The sequence below is a fragment of the Ambystoma mexicanum genome, chromosome 6q (genome assembly GCF_040938575.1).
Source record: "Ambystoma mexicanum isolate Mex_15411 chromosome 6q, UKY_AmexF1_1, whole genome shotgun sequence".
Classification (NCBI taxonomy): Eukaryota; Metazoa; Chordata; class Amphibia; order Caudata; family Ambystomatidae; genus Ambystoma; species Ambystoma mexicanum.
In genome coordinates this window covers 1,044,268,903-1,044,289,090 of record NC_090937.1, presented here as the reverse complement: position 1 = coordinate 1,044,289,090, position 20,188 = coordinate 1,044,268,903, and the positions used below count along the sequence as shown (strand labels likewise).

The 20,188-nt window shown below is 43.6% G+C and overlaps 1 protein-coding gene across 4 annotated transcripts in view; it reads left to right on the top strand.

Annotated features, from left to right (window-relative positions):
- ZDHHC2 (zinc finger DHHC-type palmitoyltransferase 2) overlaps positions 1-20,188 on the top strand; it is a 1,080,498-nt gene that overhangs the window by 674,535 nt on the left and 385,775 nt on the right. For all 4 annotated transcript variants that reach the window (XM_069631585.1, XM_069631586.1, XM_069631584.1 and 1 more), the window contains one exon: positions 2,317-2,449. In XM_069631585.1, the coding sequence (XP_069487686.1) occupies positions 2,317-2,449 (133 nt within the window). The remainder of the gene's footprint in view (positions 1-2,316; positions 2,450-20,188) is intronic.

The following is a 20,188-nucleotide window of genomic DNA, read 5'->3' as shown; positions in this document are numbered from 1 at the left end:
TCATTGACCAGCAGGGCTGAGGCAAAGCTAGTCACAAGTCATTCATGCCTTACAAGTTACAGACCCTGCCTGAGCCCCACGTGCTTTCCATAGGCACCAGCCTGGTGCGAGATCTATCTCAATTGGTTAATGCACCTGCTGCAGAGATGTCAGTTTAGCCTATGGGTGGCCCACATTACCCCTAAATGAGAACATTGAGCAGATGGCCAAGGAAGCTTATATAGGTCAAAGGAAAGAAGTAGGTTCTCAAAGCCTTCGCAAATGCTGAATACAAGTATATCAGACATGCACCAAAATTCAACAGGAACCTCATTCCAAAGGGCAGAGGCTGTGACAACGTACTTCAACATCTGCAGTTTAAAAGTCAACTACATCATTTCACTAATGACAAGGACGTTGAAGGCAATGGAGGAACGGCTGAACTGTGCATGGTATTGAAGTGGAAATCAGTGAGGTTTACAGCAAAGGCATAGTTTGGGTGATGCAGTCATCTTTTGGGGTCCCTCCTCCAGTTGGGCTGCAAAGTGAGGAACAGCCTTCAGGGGAGTCAGGGTGAAATTCAGTAACCCCTTGAAGATGCGGTTTTCATTGTCTTGCCTAGAGACACCTCCAGGTGGCCAGCTGATCTAAAATCATTATTGTTCAGAAATGTAGTCATTTACCTGAACACAGACAAATGAAAAACACACATCTGTATCACGTTTCCATGGTTTTCATGGGAATTTAGGAAATGAATAAGACCCAAGAATGGACAACAGAGCAGGAGGTACACTGAGCACCGCCAGGGAGGACAACCGTGACTGAACTGCAATTGTACACTTTGCATCCACAAATAAAACAACCACTATTCTAGCAGTTTTGAATGAAAGGAATTCCTGTGACATCCTGTTCTGTTTATCTCCAAGGCAATCCCTCAGGAGATGGAAACCGTTGGTGAGAGGACTGGGTGTTGGCCATTTATTGTCATTGTAGATGCATGTATCCCATACAGGATAAACCAGGAAATCAATGTGGTTGTTAAATCAGTTGAGTGGCAGAATCAAACTCCTTGGGCCCATATAGGACATGGACCGGGTGGAGGTGGGGATGGCGGATCCAACATGGAGAAGCCTAGTACTTCCAGGCAGGAATGAGGAAAACGACCTCAGAGCACATCCCCAAATACTCGCGTAGGTCTGGTCTTATTGTAACAAATCCTTGAAAGATATTATAGGAAGCCAGAGCCAGGGAACCTCCTGTTCGTCTTTACCCACTGTAGAACATTTTTACCAATCATTATGCCAGGACATTGCTCCAACGCAGCTGTGGGAGATCCTTGTTGCTTCTCTCATCTGCAGGGAATGTCCAGCTGTCAGTTTAGCTGGGGTCATGGAGAATACTGTTCCTTCCATGCCTCTGACAGTAATTCTGCTGTTAATGAAGGAGGTGCAAGCATCAGGCCTCGGGCATGGTTTGCTGCCAATTGTGAAAAAGAAATACATAAAGTCTCAGCAGGAGGCCCACCTCTTGGCCAAATGTCATGCCTTCCAACCCTTATTTATTATTATTTATTTATGTATAAGCCACCGGAGCCCACAGGCACCAGGGCACGCCAACATAAACACATGTGAGACAAACTCAAACAGATGAGACACAGGGCTCTAACAGAAAGATAGATCCAGAAGTGAATTATTCAAAAAGAAAGGTTTCTAACTTATGATGGAAACTGAGAGGGTTTTCCTCTAGTATCAGGTTAGTAGGAAGAGAATTCCAGGTGTTGGCTGAGGCGACTGGAAAGGATTTACCTAAGCCATTGGTTCGATTGAAGCATAAAGATCTCACTAGCCCTGCCTGGGAAGAGTGAAGAGATCTTGTTGGAAGATAAGGAAGAATCATGGATTTTAGATAGGCGGGGGAGATGCCATAGAGACAATTGTGTACCAATAACGCTGCTTTGAAAGATATACGTAAAGCAATAGGAATCCAATGGATTTCTTGCCTACAACCTGCCCAATATTAGTCCTTCTCTCCTGCAGTAATAGCATCATTATTGCTGGTTACTGGTAAGAAAAAGCAGTATCTTCGCCAGTGTCAGCGGTTCTTCTCGACAGACACTCTTCACAGGTCCTCATAGGTAGTTATCCACCCCAAGTTGCCCTGAGCACTTTGACCCCGCTCTCTGTTAAAAACCTATCGATGAAAACCCTCTGGATTATCCAGTATTACTCAATTGCTTTTATTATTGAAATACATTTTGATCTCCATTCTGTCTATTCTGTGCAATTTCTTCCTCTTGATGTATTATCCGCTGCTCATAACTTGTTTTCTCCTTTGCAGAATGGCCTTCCGGACACCCAAGCCAAATTCCACATCATGTTTTTGTTCTTTGCTGCTGCCATGTTTTCGGTCAGTCTTTCCTCTCTGTTTGGGTATCACTGTTGGTTAGTCTGCAAGAACAGGTCTACTCTAGGTAAGTTTCCTAATTTGATTTGCCATAAACTCTGAATGCATCAAACCTTTCAGCATATTTTCAATGTATGTACATCTGAATTTTGTTATTTGGTACTGGAAGCACCTCCTCTGCTTTGAGCATGTGTGAATTTCCATTTTTTCTGCCACTGCAGCTGTCCTTGGTCAATGTTTTGCCTTGATTACTTAGTCTCAAATACTCTAAATGTGATGGGGGAGATCCCACTGAGAACGAAGAATACATGGCTTAGGTTGCTGATGTGCAATTGTGGAAGGGACTGGTAGAACCAAAGCTTCATGTGAGATCCTTTTACACAGTGCCCTACCAGCCACCCCTGCTTGATTTAGCTTTGACATGTTTCTCTCATACTCCCAATCAATGGAAATATTAATAATCTGTTTAAGGATATTAAAGATATTTTGTTTACAAAAAATAACTCAACATTTTGGCATATGTGTCAATATTTTAATGACTAGGTAAACATGCTTATTTGTGCATCTATGGCCAAGAGCATAGCTCAGGGCCAACGGGCTTGTCTTGGAAGCAAAAGCAGAGCAACACACGTTAGAACCCCGGCCAGCACTTAGAGACTGCTCTCTAGTATAAGTCGCATAATAAAAGTTGAATTACTCAATTAATCAGTGGTTCTCTTTTTATTAGAAGAGCTACGTGTATTGGAAGCCTTGGTTTTCCGTTATTCATACTTAAGTTATTATGGTATTTGGTCTAGGTTTTAATTTTCTTCTTTGGTTTTATTTTTTTTTGTAGGATTTGGGGAGTTTCCCAAATTTTCATTCAGTTTTAGCTGCCAGCAGCACACGTTTGGGAATGTCTTAATTCATTATACAAACCATTATGACTTTTAATCACTACTCTTACAGTGATTTAGCAATTTGGGTGCTGTGGTCTAGCAGAACCCCTTAGCCAAAAGTTAATAAAAGCGTTATAAACGTTAGAAATACGACCGTTGGGTAAAGACACCAATTATTAATTCTACAAAAACACCATCCAGCAGCACACTTTTTCCTCGTTGCTGCTAGGTGTTATCAGCTACTTATCACTGTGTAAGTTGAGTACATTTTACAAAGAAAATTAAAATGGTCAGACCTGCTGGGCGTAACGGCCCCCGCCCGCAGACTTGTAGTGTGATGCTTTAAGGGATGTCATATGATTTCATATGTTTGTGTTGTTTTTAAGGTGTGTATTATCAGTGTATTATTTCATTGATGTAAATGACGCATCCCCTTTCTTCAGTTAGTGTGCACTCTCTTTGGTTTTTGAGTAAAGAGAAGGAATGTGTGAATGAGCTTACAGAACATTTGTTATGTGTTTTTCAGACTTTATGATGTGTTCTTTTTGTAGTTGTGGCGTGTTTTCTAGACATGTGAATGTGTATGGTATAATGCTACCGCATACAGAGTTGATATTTTATAGGGTTTGCTTCACGTGGGAAAGGCGTTTCTAGCCATGTTGATATTCCCAGTGGACTGAAAAGGCATTTCAACTTACTGTTCTGGTAGTTAAGCTATTTTCAGGCCTCAACCTTGGCCCTAAGGCCACACAATCAAGTGTTTAGTCTAGTTCTTTATATGGGATTTATTTCAGGATTCCCAGCGAATTGATGGTGCATATGCTTCCAGTAGCGTATCCAGGGAGTGGCCTGGGTGGCGCGTGCTACCCCTGGAATCTGATTGGCCACCCCAGGTACCACCCCATGATCGTAAGATATGGCCACTATGTGTGTGTGTGTGCTCGTACTTCATGCCACCTCTGCATAAGTCAGTGCTTCACTTGGGCCATCCCAGTCATAAGAGTCTGAACACGCCACTGAATGCTCCTGGCAGAGCATGGCATGGCATCCTAGAGGGAACCAGTTCTGGGATTTGCCCTTTTTATATTGCCTATATGCGGAATCCTCTGCCTGGATGCAAGTTCACATAATCACTACATTGCTCTGTGAGAAGTTAGTGCAAAATCTCAAAGTCCACTTAGAATGATAGGTATATATGAAATATGTTTATTGCAGCAACAATTGATGCAGTCAATGCCACTAGCACGTGAATGTCATGTCCTTAGCACTGAAGGCTAGCGCTTAGGAGCTAACATACAGGTCCTTAACAGTGAAAGTGTGTGCTACTCCACTAATGCCACCATCACATGTCCCATTGCAATTTACGTGGTGTGTTCCATGGTACATGTGACCAGGTTACAGTCTACCTGCATAGTTGCTGTCCTTCATTGTGGTTGCAGAAAGAATTAATAAGAGGTCAATGATACAGAAATGAGAAGGCCTTGGGTGAACAGTAGAAATACACTGCCAATACTAAGGAGGTGTGTGTGAGCCATCTAAAAGTTGAGCACAGCACTTAAGTGTTGGGCTCAGGAATGGGGGATACATTGATATGAGACGGGCAGTCTTCTCTCCTCTCCCATTATAGGTTTGTTGCTGCTGCCTCTTAATGATTCCTTAAAATTAAACACTCTGCTCTCAGAGATGTAAAAGGCTTTTGTCGTGGTACGTCTTCCCAGCAGTGCTCCGGGCTGAGAGTCATGGCTGAGGGCTGCCATCTCCCTATAACTTCTTTGGGAGGACCTAAGCCCTCCCAAGCCAGTGGCTAGCTCCACCACTGAGTATCTCACAGGGATGTATGAAAAAGAGGCCCTACCTTTGAAAGAGAGTCAGAGGGTCTCTGTTTGAGGGATGTACTCTTTTTATAGAAGTGTACCAAAAACAATGCATGAGGAATGCCAGCAAAACATAATATGCACATATGAATGCACTGCAACTTCTTCAGTGGACGTCACACTAGGGATAGTATTACTGGCACGCCCTGTGTCGACGCCCATTTTCGAGTTTCGAAAAACAAACTGTAATACTCCGCAGCTTCCACTTGATGTCGGCCGATGCACAGCATGTGAATCTAAGCAGATACAAGCATCAGAAATACGATTACGGTGAGTAATGTATCCCATATTTTAATAAAGAAAATTCATTAGACACCCAAATAAAAATTATGTGACCAATGTCTAGGAATAGAAAAGATTAAATGCTGTTTGTATTTCAAATTATCTTTGAAAACGTTAATGTATAGGCACTGAGCTCACTCTTAAAGATGTGCACTCAAGTAAATGAGGAGATGGTCAGACACCTCCAGCCATTCCTGTGCCTGATTCCCGATGCCTAAAACGGGTGCAAATCGTCAGATGCCTGAAAAGGTCCCTTGTGAGTGTGGGACGCCACGATTTTGCTCCAGCCGTCTCCATTACGCTTTGTGAATCAGGCATAAGGTAGCAGGTGCAAGTTTGAGATGCTCACAGTCATCGCTTCATTTGCTCCAGCGCATATCTTTGAGAATCTGACTTGTTGCCTCTACAATTCACTGTGTTTGGAATTATAATTCATCTCTATGCAGCCAGTGACAGCAAGAAATGATTGAAAAATGCATTCCAGTAGAGCAGTTAAAAATGTCTGTGTGTGTCATACATTTAATGGTTTCAGCAAAAAGTAAAAAAGGGGCTGCATATACAGCTAATAAAATGCGCATTCATTTCTCACTCAAGTCTCTCGATTGTTGGGAAAGACAGTGGTGGCACAGAGGCAACTCCAGAGGTTGGTCAGTGCCATGAAGTTGTAAGAAAGCAAGTCATTGTCTCGAGTCCTGACTCAGACTTTGGTGCTTTTCCAGCAACTCAGCATTACACTGCTCTGTAATCCTTATAATAATAACTCAGTCTGTATGTGGTTTTTTTCTTCCTTTCCTAACATTCTAAAGACAATTGACTTCAAAAGATGTTAATTTCGGACCTATATGATCGAACAGTTCTTCAGGTGAAATATAAGGCAGACAAATACATAAAAACATGGCAAAGTACTAATAACTTCAAGATTAAGTTATAACAAAAAATAAACGTTGAGATGATTTTGTTGATTGCAAAGGCATAATGCATGCTATGCTGCCTCCATAACTCAGATTTCTCTGAGCGATATATATGCAGTTATCTAACATACTCAAGTGGCATTATTCATTCGATTTGAGCTTACTGGCCACGCCCACTTCTAGAACTTTGGAACAGCAAAAAATCATGCCCAAATGAATGACCTCCATAATATTTAAGAATCCCTCCTTCCTCAATACCAGGTAAACACATGCTTTAGACACAAGCTGGTGCATGGGACAATGCAAAACGGGGGCCATTTTGAAGCATATGCTAATTTGCATGCAAAGCAACAGTAACGTTTGCACTTACACGTTGCTGGTCGCAGTGATTCAATTTTAAACATTTACAAAGTGTAGTGTAAAACGGAAGAGTAAAAGCAGGAAAAATCATCTTCACTTTTCGGGTTTACTCTCTCTGCTTTGTGAAAAGTACATGCCCTATAAAATCTGCCTCCTGATTAGCAGGTGGTAATCTGAGGTGGAATCCATTTGTTTGGGGCCTAAATCCCTGTGCTCTTCCAAGGCTATGAAGAAAAGCACAGCAGACAATCCAACGCCGCTTTGTGCCCTTCCTAGGATTTGGAAGGTGACGAAAATAGGCTATAGCATTAAATGGAGGCATACAATCATTGCACCTTGCTTTTAAGCCTCCATTTAATCCACTGCCCACTACCAAATGACCCCCAATGTGTCATGTATTCTATGGAAGTAGTAAAGTTAGAACAAAATACCTGACTTCCCTCGCTTAAAATCTCCTTGAAAGTTACCAGAGGCAAGGTATTAAAAAGACATTTAAGATATAATACTTTAGATAACAGGATTCAACAGTAGTTCAATATTATTTCTAAGCCCAGCTGGTTTTTACCACTAAAATAAATTGCATTTTGCTCACAACATCAGCAAATGTTTACATTAGGTACAATTTCCCGTTCTTCAAACGGATATTTAACAATCCAGAATTTACAGAAAGCATCATCTTAACAAGGTCTATACAGAGGTAGTTAAATATAGGTACAGACATGGCTGCCTAACACGCCGAAATCAAGGTGCAGTGGCTATCTCAGACTTCAATAAGTTGGAGAAAGCCTCCCCATATTTATTAAAAGCCTCCAAACCCTGGTCTAAGATAGGAGAGGCTTCAAGAGAGCTTCATATGGATTGTATATCAGCATTCATTTTAACAGCTTTTTCACCAAACATACAAAGTTGTAGTTCCCCATATTTCTACTTCACGGAGAGGTGCTGGAGCTGCCTGGATTCTATACACATCTGTGGTTGATGATGCTGTTCCCCACTTCCACAAGCGCTTTCAAAAGGCAACGGAGCTGCACATTGGTGTGCTAATGTAAAGCAGTTTTTCTCAATTTGCAATTTTGGATGAAACATACACATAATCAAAAATAATACTAAATCAGTTTTTTTGATCTTACCCGTAATGGTGGGAATTTGCAAACATGACAAGCCATACACACGGTTATGACAATATTATTGGTTAAGGCTGTATGACTTCAAATACCGTAAAAGGTGTTAACCTGGAGGCTCAGGGGTATTTTAGAGACTATTGCAGCATCATCCTCAAATATAAAGATCCCCAGTTTTTCCCAGTTCATCAAAAGAGCATTTGCCTTTCGTTTCAAGATTTCAACGGCTATGGAATTGATATCAAGCGTGAAGAGGAGTGGCGATATTATGCAGCCTTGCTCCACTCCTTTTGCAATTGGAAATCATTGGGTTGTCTCAACTTCTGGAGCCCATCTCACTGTAGCTAAGTTCTTCTGGCACAAAGCAAGGCCTTAAAATAATAATTGTGATCTTCAGATCTCTCTGAGAATCTTTAAGTCAGAGGCCCAAGGATACGATGTATCTGGGCTAAATATCAAAAGTGATGTATGGGTTGTGATGAAATTGATATTCGGTGACACCTAGACCTTTTCTGAAGACGTATATATTGGCGTTCAGATGAGATGCAGAATTTGATTATCTTATTGGCTGTGGTTATTGCGTACTATATAAGTTATATCTCTAAACGTTTGGGTAAAACCCAATAAGACCCAGGGTTTTACCTCCTCTGGGATGATCTTTTCACACATAACTCCCCCACTCCTGTGTCCCTTTTATCCGTAAGGTCTTATATTCCTCATTCTTGGAGAGGATCCTACATTTCTCCAAACTTCAAGAAAGGAGCCCGGACACATCCTGCTTGTTACCACGGGGTTACCCTTCCCAGCCTGTCTGAGACGATCTATGGCAAAGTCCTCTTGGCCCATCTTCGTCGCAGGAGGATGAGATGGATTTTGTTGCCGTGCTGCAGGCTGGGTTTAGGAGTGGTCTTGCAGCTGATGATCTCAAGATACACAGTAACAAAGATGCGCTGCTTGTATTTGAAATTCATTGACCTTCTGTAGCCTTTCAATAAGGTAGATAGGACACCCTTACCACAGCTCCTGCGGAATTGCTGGCTGGATGCCTCACTCCTAGGTGCCATCAATGAGCTAGATAGCAATCTCCCCACCACGGCGAGGGGAGACTGCAAAACCGGCATGAGACAGCGAGGCGATAAGACAGGAACGTGACCTTGCCCCACAGCTCTTTAAACTCTTTATCAGTTATCTAGTGGGATGAAGACATCGTCCCAGTTATGGCAGGTAGATCCATTCAAGATCTTCTTTTGTTGGGCACTGCAGGATTGGGCTCAGGCTAAGAACATTATTAGGGGGATCAGCAATGCTCTGTGAACAGAGGAAGTTAGTGATTGATGGGAGTAGATCTAATATTATGGGGGCTAGGCACTGGGCCCAGTTTTAATTACCCTTCTATGGTGCAGTATCCACTCTCTCTCTATAACATACCTAAGGTTCTGGTAGTCGCTTACTGTTCTGTGCTTGCGTTCACATTTGGCTTCCAAGTTACTTGTCTGCTGCCCTGTAGGGGATGCAGGCTGCTGTGTTCCTGAAATAAACATAATTTAATGTACTCACGCTTAGTGTACTCTCAACCTGTCATTACAGAAAACATAGGCATTTTCATTGTCAGGGGAACATGTTTAGGGTGTACCCTTACGACTACCTTGAAATACGTTTTGTCTCATCTGGCTCCTGCAAAGGTCAACAACTGAAAAATGTGTTGGCCCTCCTAGCGTGCATGTGGAATACTGTAAATAGCTGGGAAACGTGGGCAAGCATCCTCATTGGGCCTTTGGCGATTTACCAGGTTAAATCTATGGCGGCTGGTGCTTATGGGGCATATATCTGGGGCTCAGTGATATAACACCTGTGCCAGGAACCAAACATGCCCACCTGTGTGGTTTGCCTGGACTTCCGCATGGATCTTGGGTTAGTTATCCAGATCAAGGGCAGCTTGTTCATCTAAAGCCATTGCTGGAGTGGGTTTGTAGTTGGTCCAATGTCGAGGCTGACCTTGTTATTAAAGATGGAATGCAGGCAGGTAGAAAAGGAGCTGCGTCATGTAGATTAAGTTATTGTTATAGGACTTGTGTGTAAGGACATTTTTCCTCAAAAGCAGATGCACGACCTAGAGTCATATTTATCCTGGAACCCTGACTGGAAAAGCAGGTATCTTTACTCAAAGGTCCCATTTGGGGCAACTGCTCAAGCTGGTCACATAGGATCATTAGAAAGGAAAGAGGGAGGCAGCATTGGCGGGGGGCTTGTGCTCATGAGAGCGAGTTAGAGTGGAGGATTGACATGCATTTAGTTAGCTTGCACCGGACAAAGCCCATCTTGCACGTGGCAGGGGCTGATACCATTCAGAGTGCATCACCTCGATGTTTTTTGACCCGATTCTCCTAGGGGTCTTTGCCTCTTCACAAAATGTGTCCAGGGATTGAAGTCGTAGCGAGCACCTGATTTCAAGATGGCTGTGACTCTCTAAAAATATTCTTACAAATCTGTGGTTTTTGTTGATTATTTTTTAAACATCTTTATCATACACCGTGCTATTTACTTTGTTGTTATGTGTTTTATTGCATTCAACTCTCTAAAAAAGCTTGTTGGATAGGATAGGTATGTTTAATGCGTTGAAACAAATGGCACAGAACTACTCATGAGGTCTCAGTCAAGAGAGTGTTTGGTCTCTCTGTGGAGTAATTTAAATAGGATCCCTTTGTGTATCAGTCTGTTATCCAAATTATTTTCTCGAGAAAAATACAATTTTTTGAAAGTACAGATTTATAGGATAGTAATTAACTTTCTGCTGACAATGTAATTTTTTGGGCATGTGGTGTAGTGACTGTGCAATGTATCTCTTTGCACACTCTTTCAGCCTACACTTTATGCTACATATCTAGTTTTCATAAAGGATAGGGGACTCCTAAAGAGCTCCTGTCAGAAACCAAGGATGGTCAGGCTACATATATCCATAAATATTCCCAAGGCGGGAGAACTAATCGCTATTGAATTTCCGTCCTTTCACAGAACCACACTCAAGTAGATATATACTATTACAAACAAAAAACAATATATCTGAAGTCAAGCATTGAGGGAAATCAAAAAGAAATTGTCTATGCATCTTGTAGGTTGTAGAGCTTTTCATTACACAAAAGACCACAAAGGTACATTACTCAGATAGGAACAGTTACAGAGCTTACAGTTTCAAACAAGCTTGCATTTCCAAAGCTAATGTGCTATACATTTATTACAGTATATGTTTTTTTGGGCCCAATGAAAGGTATAAGATCCACCAACACACAGCATTTGCTCTTAGTCTCACTAGGTGGATGTAAGATTGAAGATCCTACGCTAGAACTCTGCAGCAGCGTCTCAGCACGTTCTTGTTTTATTTCCCTGCAAAGCTCACTTGTGTGTTTGTAATTTTCCTTGATAAACCCTAATTCGAAGAGCCCATCAGGCTTTCAATCCCACATGTGCCCCTCTGTTCGCCCAGATTCAGATCTTTCCAGGGTGGCATTGCCACAAATAATCCTATCATAGAATACTGGAGGGGTTACAAAGCTTCCTGGGGGAACCTGCGTGACGTTTCCTTTTGAATATCAGGACAGCCAGGAGATTGACACCCGTGCATCCAATATTCCTTGTAGGGGTTTAAGAGCTCTCAAGGGCTATGAGGTATTGCGGGCCCTTTTTGGAAGGAACAATGGGTTAGGCAGAGAACTTTGAAACAAATTCTGACATACACTGAGAGCATGTGTAGGTACTTAAGAGCTGGGGAGGTGAGGATGAGGCTTACAATATTTTGGGCCGCATGGTTTTTGATGAGGTTGAACTGGTTGATATTTTGTGTGGCGAGACCTGCATTCATAGAATTACAGTACTTGAGATTGGGAAGCAGAAGGGTTCATGGCAGGCCTATCTTTTGTAGCTTTTCTAGGAAGAGAACAATCGTCCGAAGCATGAGCAATTTGAAATGTGCTTTGTGGGTTAAATCATCATTTAGTGGGGTACAGGATTGAGATAAATTGCCACCTGGCAATGGTGTGAAAGCCCTGACTTGTTTTTATTTTCATTACGTATTAAAATGATGCAGGTAATTCCATCTCTAAAAAGGAAATCTGCTAATCCAGTTCCCCTGTCATAAGCTCCATGCCAAATGCACTGTGTGTATGTGTGTCCTGCTGCATCAGTATCCAGATTCGCAGGACCTGCTCTACCAGTGGCACAGAGCAGGTTCAGAGGTCAAAGGTGTCCCCTTGACAGCTGCAGTGAAATCCAAGTCTCTGAAGCACAGGGGCTGCATTTAAAATGTGCACCCCTGTACCAAGAACTGCATAACATAAAGGATATCCTGTCCAGGTAGCACACTAAGCTGTAAATATAATCCATGCCTGATTTAGGGTATGGTGGCCAGCATCTCTCCGAGTTATCCAGGCCAAATCAAATTGATTTTGGACATGTGGGCCCAGTTCAACTGAAGAAGGATTATGTGTATTCCTCACAGACAAGGCCTACCCCTGTCCATTAACAGAACTGTATACTTGGAGGATTGCTTCTCTTTGTTCCTTTGTAAGGGCAGGTAACACCCTTTCCCTCAGGACATCCATTCCACAGAACGTTAGCCTGGGAACAGAAACCAAGAAGCACACCCATTCACAGAGAACCAGGCCTAACACTAGGCTGCTGCATTTCTGAAGGCCTTTGTTCTTTGACAGAGGGTGGGGATGCAGTTAAAGTAGCAAGGGGAACTCTGTTCAAGGGAAGGTGACTGCCATCATTTTGACTCTGCCTCTCTTTCTCTTTCCTGTCCCCTCCTATTCCTCTGGACAAAAGCACTTTGGGTGTGACATCAGAAGGGCACAAAACGCTCATTTCAAGGGCAGGGATTGGACCCCTAAAGAAGGCTAGTGTTAGCCCCATCACCTGGATATACGTCTGCCTATAAAAAAGGGGTCTATCTCCACTTCTTTGAATCATCTTGAAGCATCTTTGGATCATCACTTGAGAAGATTGTGTTGGGCCTACTGAGAGAGCAGTCATTTCTAAAGTCCTCCATTATGAAATGAAGGATGGTGTTCCAAAGCGGAAAGTCAAGCTCTGTCCCGTAGTCATCCCCAGGGGACCACTGGGGTTGAACACTGCTGCTGGACCATAATCCTGTCTCTCTGCCAGCCGCCCTGTTGCTTAGGACTTCACGGTCTGACAGGTACCCAGAAGGTGTGCACCAGCCTCCCCTATGATTGGAAGTCAGGGAAAAGGACTGACATTTGGCCCTTGAGACCCAGGAGTGGGACTCACAGCGCCTGGAAGCCAGACCAGCCAAGGCCCCTGTTGTCGACGACGACCCGCTCTGAGCCATGACTCAAGCACGCTCAATGCCAAGCAATATAGCAGGACCCTTTGACGCTGCCTTTTGGTGTCCAGTGTTCTCTGAGCTGCCGTCCACTATTCGACTCAGTTCGCTGCTGCACTGCGCAGCAAAAGTGTGCTGTTCCCACGGCTTGAACCACGCCGTACTACTGCCTTGCCTCGCTCCATCCACCGTCCAAAACACCAGCTTCTTCATCGCTGTTCTGTAAATCAATCAATGCTGTTATGTTATGTTATTTTATGTTATGTTATGTTATGCAAACTTGTATAGGGCACGGTCACCCGATAGTATCATGGCGCTGGAGGAGAGGAGATGCAAAATCCAAGAAGATAAATATTTAATCAAACAAGTATGTTTTCAGCACTTTTCTAAAAGCCCAATGATTTAGAAAGATTTTTCATGGCCAGGGCGAGTCTATTCCACAATTGCGCCGCGGGGACAGAGAAGGCCCGATCTCCGATGCGAGTTGACGGAAAGGCAGGACTACAAGTAGACCTGCAGCCACCGGTCTTAGTGCCCGCAAGGGAAGGTAGCGAGTAAACTTGTTGCGCAAACCTGGAGTTCCCTGAACAGCGAACTCCGAGCATCCACATAGACTCCACTCGTCTACACATCCAGGTACCAGCTCACCACCGTCAAACTGTGACTGCAGACTGAACTTGGGGACTTCCCGATCCGCACAGCATAAGTAGATGATTCGAGAATGAAGCCACCTTCCGTTCAACCCTGACTTAAGACTAATTTGCCGCTTGTCCATCGTATATGCTGAATCCTCGACCCAAGCCAACACTGCGATTGTTGTTTAGAAACCCTAGAGACTGGAGATGTCATTTTAACCCCTTTTTGCAACTCAAAGAAATATCCTTTTGAACAGTGTGGTCTTTTGATTGCCTTTCTCCCCTTGTTTCATCACCCAGAGTGCTCCATCTATTCTATCTGCGCATATGTGGTGTTTCTGCTGCCGGGGTGGGTTTTTACAGTGTTTTCTAGTTAGTATTGTATATGGTGTCTAATTCAAGTATGTATTTGTATAAATTCTTGATTACACATTCCTTTTTTTGGGACTGTTATACTTCGCTGTTTGGGTTGCTACTGAACCACATTCACACCCCTCTTAAGAGTATACCCTTTCCCCGTCCCACGTTACCACAAAAGGGGAAGTAGTTATATCTTTTGACTGTGTCTGTTTTACCTTAATGATTGTGTTGGCTCTTGGTTTGTGTGAGGGCTGAGTGGGCGTTTTAGCCTCTACTCATCTTTGTGCTCCTGCAGGGCAGTAGTCAATTTGTCACAAGGATATTTCAGCATCTAGGATAATGCTGAGGCTTTTTAGGATATTGACTAGGACTCACAGAGTACCAGAAACATCAAAATTCGACCTTACTATGCCTTCTGGTTGCCAAACATGAGTATTTCCATTTTAGCCGAGCTGAGGTTGTTCCAAGTAAGCCAATCACGTACTGACTGCATGTATTCAAGGATGCCGTTTGCAACTTCTGTCAATGTTATAGGCGAGTTGAGCATCATCTGCATAAAATTGAAATTTTGTTTAAACAGCAAGGGTGAAAGAGTTGACCTCTGGTTGACGCCTATGCTGACTGTGTTGGGATTCAATTTAAATGCTCCTATGCACTTCTTGAGAAAGGATGCCTTCCAGGCAAGTGCTGAACATTTCATACCCATTGAGCATGTACATCTTTTTATAAGGATGGCATGGTCATTGGTGTTATAGGTAACAGTAAGGTAACAGTAAGGTCACCATTAATAAATGTTTGTCCACTGCAATGAAGATCTCTTGCCTCATGAACATTAGGGATGTTTCATTGCTCCTTTGAGATCTGAACCCTCATTTTTTGTATCATGTAATAAGACAATTGACTCTCTATATTCCTTTGTTAATTCAGTAGTGATACATTTTTCTTATTACCTATAAACTGTATATTTTAGGTAGGGTGGTATTTTTAGGGCCACGGCTGTTTTAGGCTGTTTTTTCAGTAGGGGGGTAATGGCTACTTCCTTAAAGGGTGACAGTATCAAATCAGTTGCAAATTATGTATTGCGGATGTCAGTGAGAAGGTTAGTTAGATACCGGTCTGGATGAGCGATGCAGGTAATGGGATGTGTTGCTCCCCAGATACTTCATTCTCTTCACAGGCTTGATAATACCTGCCTGTGAGATGTATTTCAAAGCTAGTAAAGAGGAGGTATTCTTAGTTACTGTGCTGGGAGTACAGTGATTTACTATCCTTCATGTTATTGGATTGGATTTTCCGGATTTTGCCACTAAAGGCAAGGGCATGTTTGTCAACTACATCCTTCAAAGGGATAACATCAGATGTTATTTCAGGTGGGCTGTCAACTCTTCAAAGATTTTGAAGATTCTAATGAGCTAGGTGTTGCTACAGCTACTCTCTTTTATATATTGTTCTACTCTTTACCTTTGATCCAAGCTTGGTTCCCTTTAGAAGAGATATGGATGGGCAATTTGCCCAGACAGATCAGAGTGTGAATATTTCTACCAATGTTCAAGCAAACTCATTTTCTTTTTTGGATATTGAGTTTGTCATCAAACCATATATTTGCCTTTCGTGAGGGGCTTTAGACTATCAGTGCTAGGATGTCTAATGTTCTAGTAATCTCCAGGTGTAAGGACTCAGTATGGAGAGGAAAACAGGGCAGTTTGTCTATTCAGGTGTTTCAGGGGTGCCCCACTTGTTTTATTATTGAAATGCAACTGGTTAGCAATAAGGAAATAAGCAGAAAGGTGTACTCTCCTTCCCAATACATTAATTGAGTGTATAACACTCAAAATTGTGTAGAGTGACATCCTGCTCTGACCCTATTGATGAGCCTGGGAAACTATAGATTCACTGTGTTTGTAGCAGGGAGCTCTCATTTGACGATCCCCGCTGTGCATGCTCAGCTCTTGATGGGCGGGGAGAAAAAGTGTTCTAAAATGTTTGTATGTCAACACCCTCAAAGCATGACTCACCTCTGACCCTGCATCCTATGCTGTCTCTCAAGAAGACTGGGGTAGGGCAAGTGGCATCTTATCTCCCCCACCCCCAACCTGTGTGAGAGACAGGAGAGGATGCAGGGTCTAGGCATGCAAAGATGGGACAAGGGAGGATTTCCTTCATCACCCCCTCCGGAGGTACCCCACCCACCAAGATGCTAGCTAGCTCAGGAGAACTGGGGAAGGATTGTGGCCCCCACCCACCAGGCCTGTGGAGTCAGTGCACTGTGCCAGCTGACTCCCCTGGAATTGCAGCAGCAATTGTGATTAGCTTCTGTTTGTGACATAAGTATTCTCATGCTGGTAGATCTATTATAAGTGACAGCTGGGGAGGCCTCAATCATCCTACACTAGAATCATTGCCTCAAGTATCCTTTACTGGGGGATAGAAAGACCTAGCCAGACCTAGATCGCTGTCTTCTGTGACACTTGATAAAAATACTTCTGTTATTTTAAAGTGCTTTTCATGCGATTCTTCCAGCCTTTAAGGGATGTTTTATAAGACTGTGGTACCCTTTTTTGGGACTCAATGTATCACCTGGTGGGGATAAGGGCTTAAGGTATGAAAGGTATGATGATTCCAGCGATGTCATCACTTCCTCTCAGAGGAAACTATCTTCCCATGTGGTTAGGGAAGGCAGCCGCTACCTGATCCCAACCTTGGTGATGGCTGTCTGAGGAAGGGCCACATGGGAGGAGAGGACCCTCGTGGGAGGGAAGGAGACTCACTGGAAGAAACATGGTACCCCCCTTACCATTGAGCGTATGACATTCCCCTAAACTCAGCAACCTGTATGGCCTATTGTAGTACAGATACAGTCCAACCCTCTATACTGAGAACAGTGCACCTTTTGAGAACTTCAGCCAAAAAACTGAGACAAAGAAGAGCCTGAGAGTAATGCAGAGCACAAAAGCCTTGGAACTAGAGACAGGGTATAGTGGTTGGAAGCATCCGACAGGTGCCGGGACATTTGAAATCCCAGCACTGCAAGGAAGATGGAGATCCAGGGTACCCGATGAGGGTCAGGAAGCGAGAAGTAGACAAGCTACAGCAGGGAGCAGAAGAGTTCCTATTGGCAGCGTCACAAGATGAACAGAGGGAAATAGTTCACTGCACGCAGCCCAGCAGCAAGAGAAGCTGATGAATGGAGGTCCATGCACACCGAACAATCGAAGACAGGAGGGATGCCAGCAGAATGAGGAAGTGCCGCGCTGGAGCGACAGAGAGCCTCGGAGAATGCTGAAGTCACCCGATAACACAGGTGTGCACAGAAAGGAGAAGTGGGACACTGGGCTGCTTCGAGGTGTATACCACAGGGCGGGAGAAGGCAGAGACACTCACATGGTGAATCCGGGCAAGGGAGCTGAGATGCTCAGTGCCATTAGAGGAGTGACAGAAAAAAGGGGGTCAATGACCCAGTACCTGCAAGAACTGAATTGTAACATATCTGGGAAGTCCTGGCAGGGAAGCAAATCAGGCAGCCTGTTGCGAGTCAGGAGACCCACACCTAAAGTACAATGTGAATAAGCCACAGCAGAGAGTATACCAGGCAATGTGACTGCGAGTTAAGAGACCCGCACCTATAGAGAAAGAGAACACTAAGAAAGCCCTGGCAGGAGAGTGTGCCAGGCAATGTGACTGCGAGTCAGGAGACCCGCACCCAAAGAGAAAGGGAACATTGGGAAAGCCCTGGCAGAAGAGGACACCAGTCAGTGCGGTTGTGAGTTAGGGGCCTGCACCCGATTACAAAGAGGAGGATTACAAATAAGAAGTGCCAGTAGAGGAAAGGTAGCCTCTTGAAAGTATGTTAAACCTAGAAAGGTGATTGAACTGTGGAGAGACAAGAAAGTCAACAGGAGGAAAGGAAATCTTGAATGTGTGAAGTCTAAGACAAGGGATTGGACAATTGTACATTGATGTCAGGGGTCTGGTCGGAGAGCACAGGGCAAAAGTTATATCTCACAGTCTGCACTGTTGATTCAGGGAGATTCCTGAGGCAACGCTAGCATAAAACAGAAAAAGGGTACATACCAAGCTGCTCTGAGTTGAGACAGGTATTGACAGGAACTGCAGCGGCAGGAGCTGGTGGTAAGTAAAGAGACAGAGAGAAAGCAAAGACAAGAAAATATTCTGGGCAACAAGGATTGATCATAATAAAGGGAGTACTGGAATATGATAAGGGGTCTCCAGAGATTAGGGAAAGCCCCTGGGATTGGTACCAACAAATTACTCTTAAGAACGGTCATACAGCAGCTTGATGAGTATGGAATGCCGAAGAGACTGTTGTACTCAGTGCAAGGGTAAAACTGGAGACCATATACTGAGGCAGGTAAGACTTCAATGGACTAGGCGAAGGCAACAGAAGTCTTTCCATTATCTGATATGAATGTAGACCAACCCAGGGGTCACACTGTAAATGGATTCAAAGCGGAGGCAAAACAGTGGACCAAGATGTAATACAGGTAGAACACATTGAAAGAAATAACCAGGTACAGGACAGATAGGGCAACAAAGTACAAAGCAGAGACTGGAATATCAGAATGCACAAGGCTAAGGACTCAGGCAAGATAGTTCACTGCCAACACAGCGAATACAAGGGATTCAGGAAACTCAGAGTGCTTAAGAACAGGCACTAGAACTATGGACTGAAGTCGGGTAATATTGTAGGCAAGGAACAAACAGGAAAACTTCAAAAGGCTGGGATTGCAGAGAAAAAGAGCGGAAAGTTAGGCAGAAACAGGACACGCCTGTGAAGCAGAAATGCTTACAGAAAACAGGGTGTTGACAGAAAGTCAGAAAGGCAGAAAAGATATCAGTAAAGAACTGAATGTCTTTAACAGCAAAAGAGGACACGGTTTCGGAAGTCAAAAGCTGGAAATCAATGAAAGGTTCAATAACAGGAAGACTGCAAAAGCAGACTGGAAAGGGTGCTGCAAGCAGCAACCGCAAACTGGATTCAAAAGCCAAAATCAGGATATTCAGAAATGGTTCAAATACTGGTCACAGGAGCACAAACTCCCAGTGGAAGCAGTTGACTCACAACTGCTTCTGTTCAAAGTGAACTTATAAAGGCTTTCCCAGCCAACAGGTCAACAGGGTGGAGATTATTGCAGTCTCAGGAAGCTGTGTTCAATTAAGCCCAGACCTGGCTTCAGTAGCCTGCAGCAGTGGTTTGTAATTAAGGGTCTCCAGCTCCCTGCAGCCTAGCCTGCAGTAGCTTAGAACAGGTGAAATCAATCAGGGCCTCTCCAGCTCTTAGTAGCCTGCTGCAAACAAATGTCCTTAGTATACCTCCTCCAGCCCTCTGCCTTTTGGGCAGCATACATGTAACAGAATACATCTGCTGCTTTTACCCAAAACCCAGAATGGAGCATGAAATTAGATCGGTCCAAAACTGCAGCAGTGAAACACGTAAATGAATGCAGAGGCAGTTGGCAGGTTTTAACTTCGCAAGTATACCATAAACAGAGTCTCTGAATGTGCACATGTAGTGGTGATGAGTGGCAGGTGAGTAGGATTGTGACAATTAATAAGAAAGAGAGTGGTGGCTGAGAGGTGTGAAAGCAAGGAAAAGGGAATCATATACCAGGGAAGGAAAAGTGACAGAACTGTAGAGATCCAAGGGCGGAGAAGTGCCCTTGTGTGTGTGTGTGTGTGGTCCAGGGAATCACAGCACCTGGAGTAAATACATGTATGTTTCTGAAGTTAAAGAAAAGCAAGGAAAGGAAAATCTTCTTGGCTGTGGGGAATCATAACCCTGGACTGGAAAAGTAAGGCGAATGGTGACACTGAGAAGAAGAGGTCTGGTAAGAGTATACCCCAGGTGAATTGATCCCAAGTCTGTAACCCATAAATAGACAATTAACTGAGTGAGAGAGTCAACTTTGTGAATATGTAAAATCTAAGGGGAAAGGAAAGCCCTGCTGGATGAGAAAAGAGAATATTGTAGAACAAAGGGTGCCCTGATGCCTATGGGTTTGGGGCGCTTTATAAATGTTAAAATA